The sequence below is a fragment of the Etheostoma spectabile genome, chromosome 23 (assembly GCF_008692095.1).
Source record: "Etheostoma spectabile isolate EspeVRDwgs_2016 chromosome 23, UIUC_Espe_1.0, whole genome shotgun sequence".
Lineage (NCBI taxonomy): Eukaryota > Metazoa > Chordata > Actinopteri > Perciformes > Percidae > Etheostoma > Etheostoma spectabile.
The window spans coordinates 15,608,662-15,610,851 of NC_045755.1; the positions used below are offsets into that span (position 1 = coordinate 15,608,662).

General features: G+C 38.4%; 1 protein-coding gene across 1 annotated transcript in view; it reads right to left on the reverse strand.

The window, feature by feature from the left end:
* Positions 1 to 2,190, reverse strand: part of LOC116673293 (endoplasmic reticulum-Golgi intermediate compartment protein 2) — a 6,736-nt gene that overhangs the window by 2,111 nt on the left and 2,435 nt on the right. The window contains exons 6-11 of the mRNA XM_032505534.1: positions 2,089 to 2,129; positions 1,573 to 1,674; positions 1,303 to 1,398; positions 1,096 to 1,151; positions 676 to 774; positions 243 to 340 (exon numbers count right to left, since the gene is read on the reverse strand). Of these exons, the coding sequence (XP_032361425.1) occupies positions 243 to 340; positions 676 to 774; positions 1,096 to 1,151; positions 1,303 to 1,398; positions 1,573 to 1,674; positions 2,089 to 2,129 (492 nt within the window). The remainder of the gene's footprint in view (positions 1 to 242; positions 341 to 675; positions 775 to 1,095; positions 1,152 to 1,302; positions 1,399 to 1,572; positions 1,675 to 2,088; positions 2,130 to 2,190) is intronic.

Genomic DNA, 2,190 nt, shown 5'->3' on the forward strand with positions numbered 1-2,190 from the left:
ATTAAATTAACATAAAAAATATCAAAAACTTTGGAAAAAAACACCAGAAACAGAAAAAAAGCACCCATACCATTGGAAAAAGTGGCAAAAAAGTTGGAAAAAGCATTAATAATGTTGAAAAAAAGTGACCAAGACGTTGTGGTTGTTTTTCATTGTTGATGGGAAAACAACACAAGGGTTAAACCCCTCTGTCCATCCCTCATCTTGCTTCGTGGTATTGGGTTGTATTACTTTTCACTCACCCGCTCAGTCACAGAAAACTGGTGTGTGTCTGCAGATATCTTGTATGTGTTCAGTCTGGTTGGAACCACTGTGATGAAGTACTGGAACATCTGGTTATCTGTAATATAATGGAATAATGTGTGAAAAATTGCAATATTTTAGGTTTTTAGATGAATTTCATAAAGGACAAATATGTAAAATACAGCTGTAGAAACTCGAATGAAAATGTGCAATGAATGTACAATGAAATGTGATCAACTCCATCATAGTGCTACATGTAATAGAAACCTCTTTCCAATCATACCTACTTAGCAGTGATCGTCCAAAGTGAGTTAAGCATAGTTTAAGTCAACTCACAATTCAATAATTATCTCAGCTCGTTATCAATACTACAGGAAACTCACATCATATGTTTTATGCTCTCCTATCTCTTGCAACACAACAGTAACTTACTGTTATAGGTGATTTTCTCTGTGCCGTCGAGAGGATTGATGATGCCCGGTATCTCCTCCCCAAAAGATAAATTGTCTATTCGATGGGAGAAGTTGTACGCTAAAATGCAAAGATGAGAGGGGGCTGAGGTTCAATAAAGGCTGTGGAGAATCCCTGAACAAGCTCTTAGTGACCCTGGAGTGAAATGTACTCTGCGCTTGAAGGCCTCTACCTGTGTATAGTTGCTGTTCAAAGTTGGTCGGCAAAAAACCGAGTGTGATAACACTCATATCTAACAATTATTAATGTTATTGATGTAGAAATCGGCTTTCCTTTTTAGCAGTTCTAGTTTAGTTTGCGCCACAAGCAGATTACTTAAAACATACTGCTAAACTAGCCAAAGAAACACATGCACGCATAATTAGAAGAACAGTTACATACTCTCGTGGCTCACAAAAGCTGCGATATGGGCATGACCCTGAGGATGGTGAATGGGCCTGAAAAAAAAATAAGGTATTAGAGGACTGGTGTCAACAACTGCTCTATAAAGTTATGTCAGCTTTTCATATTGAATCAAGTTCTACATCTGGGTCGTGGTAAGGAATGCACTACAGCCTGTACATCACTGAACGACCTCTAGTTTCTTACTTTCCCACAGTGATGTGTAGGTTTCCTGCTACCTTATTGACGTACACATGCCCATGTATCCTGCAAGCCATGAGCGGCTCCATAGGGGCATCCTCCCTGCACAAACACACACACACACACATACATTTAATTATCAAGCACATACTTTGACTCCTAAATTGCTTATCAGCTGTATATCTATCAGGCTGCATCATAACTGTAGAAAATAAATTGCCATTTTTTTATGGTTAACACACACAAAAAAAGCTTGTTTGCATGTGCGTAACTGACCGTGGCGGCAGGCCAGTGGGACCTCCTTTCAGGAGAGTTTTGTAGAGGACTTCCTGAAGAGCGTGTTCCTCTCTCAGCCTGTTCTGTATGAGATGCAACGTCCTGAGGACAAAAAACAGGTTGTCAACATGCAAGAAAAACTACATCTGGAATATATAAGTTTTAACTTTGTGCCTGCAAGTTTTATCACCTTAAATACACTTTTAACATCTTTCAAATGACAACTACAACGCATAAGTAAACCAACTTAACCACACACACAAATGAAAATAGCTGTCCGATGAGAGGATAGCCTTGTTTTATATCCTACAAGAGAAACGGTGCATAATGTCAAACTAAATATAGGACATAAAACACTATGTATCTATGTACTATGTATCTATGTAACACTAGGTATGTACCTACACAGAAACCTTCAAATTAGATAACTTAATTTTAGACATGACAAGACTTTTATAATACTTGCAGACATCCTGTTGTTCGAGTATCTCCCTGTGGGATTTCACAGCGGCTCACCTTTGCCACAGTCTCTGTTGTGGAGATAGTTCAAAAATAACCTGAACAAACATACAAAGAGAAGAGATGCAGTTGTAAAAAGTATCATCTGCAAAAGCTGGG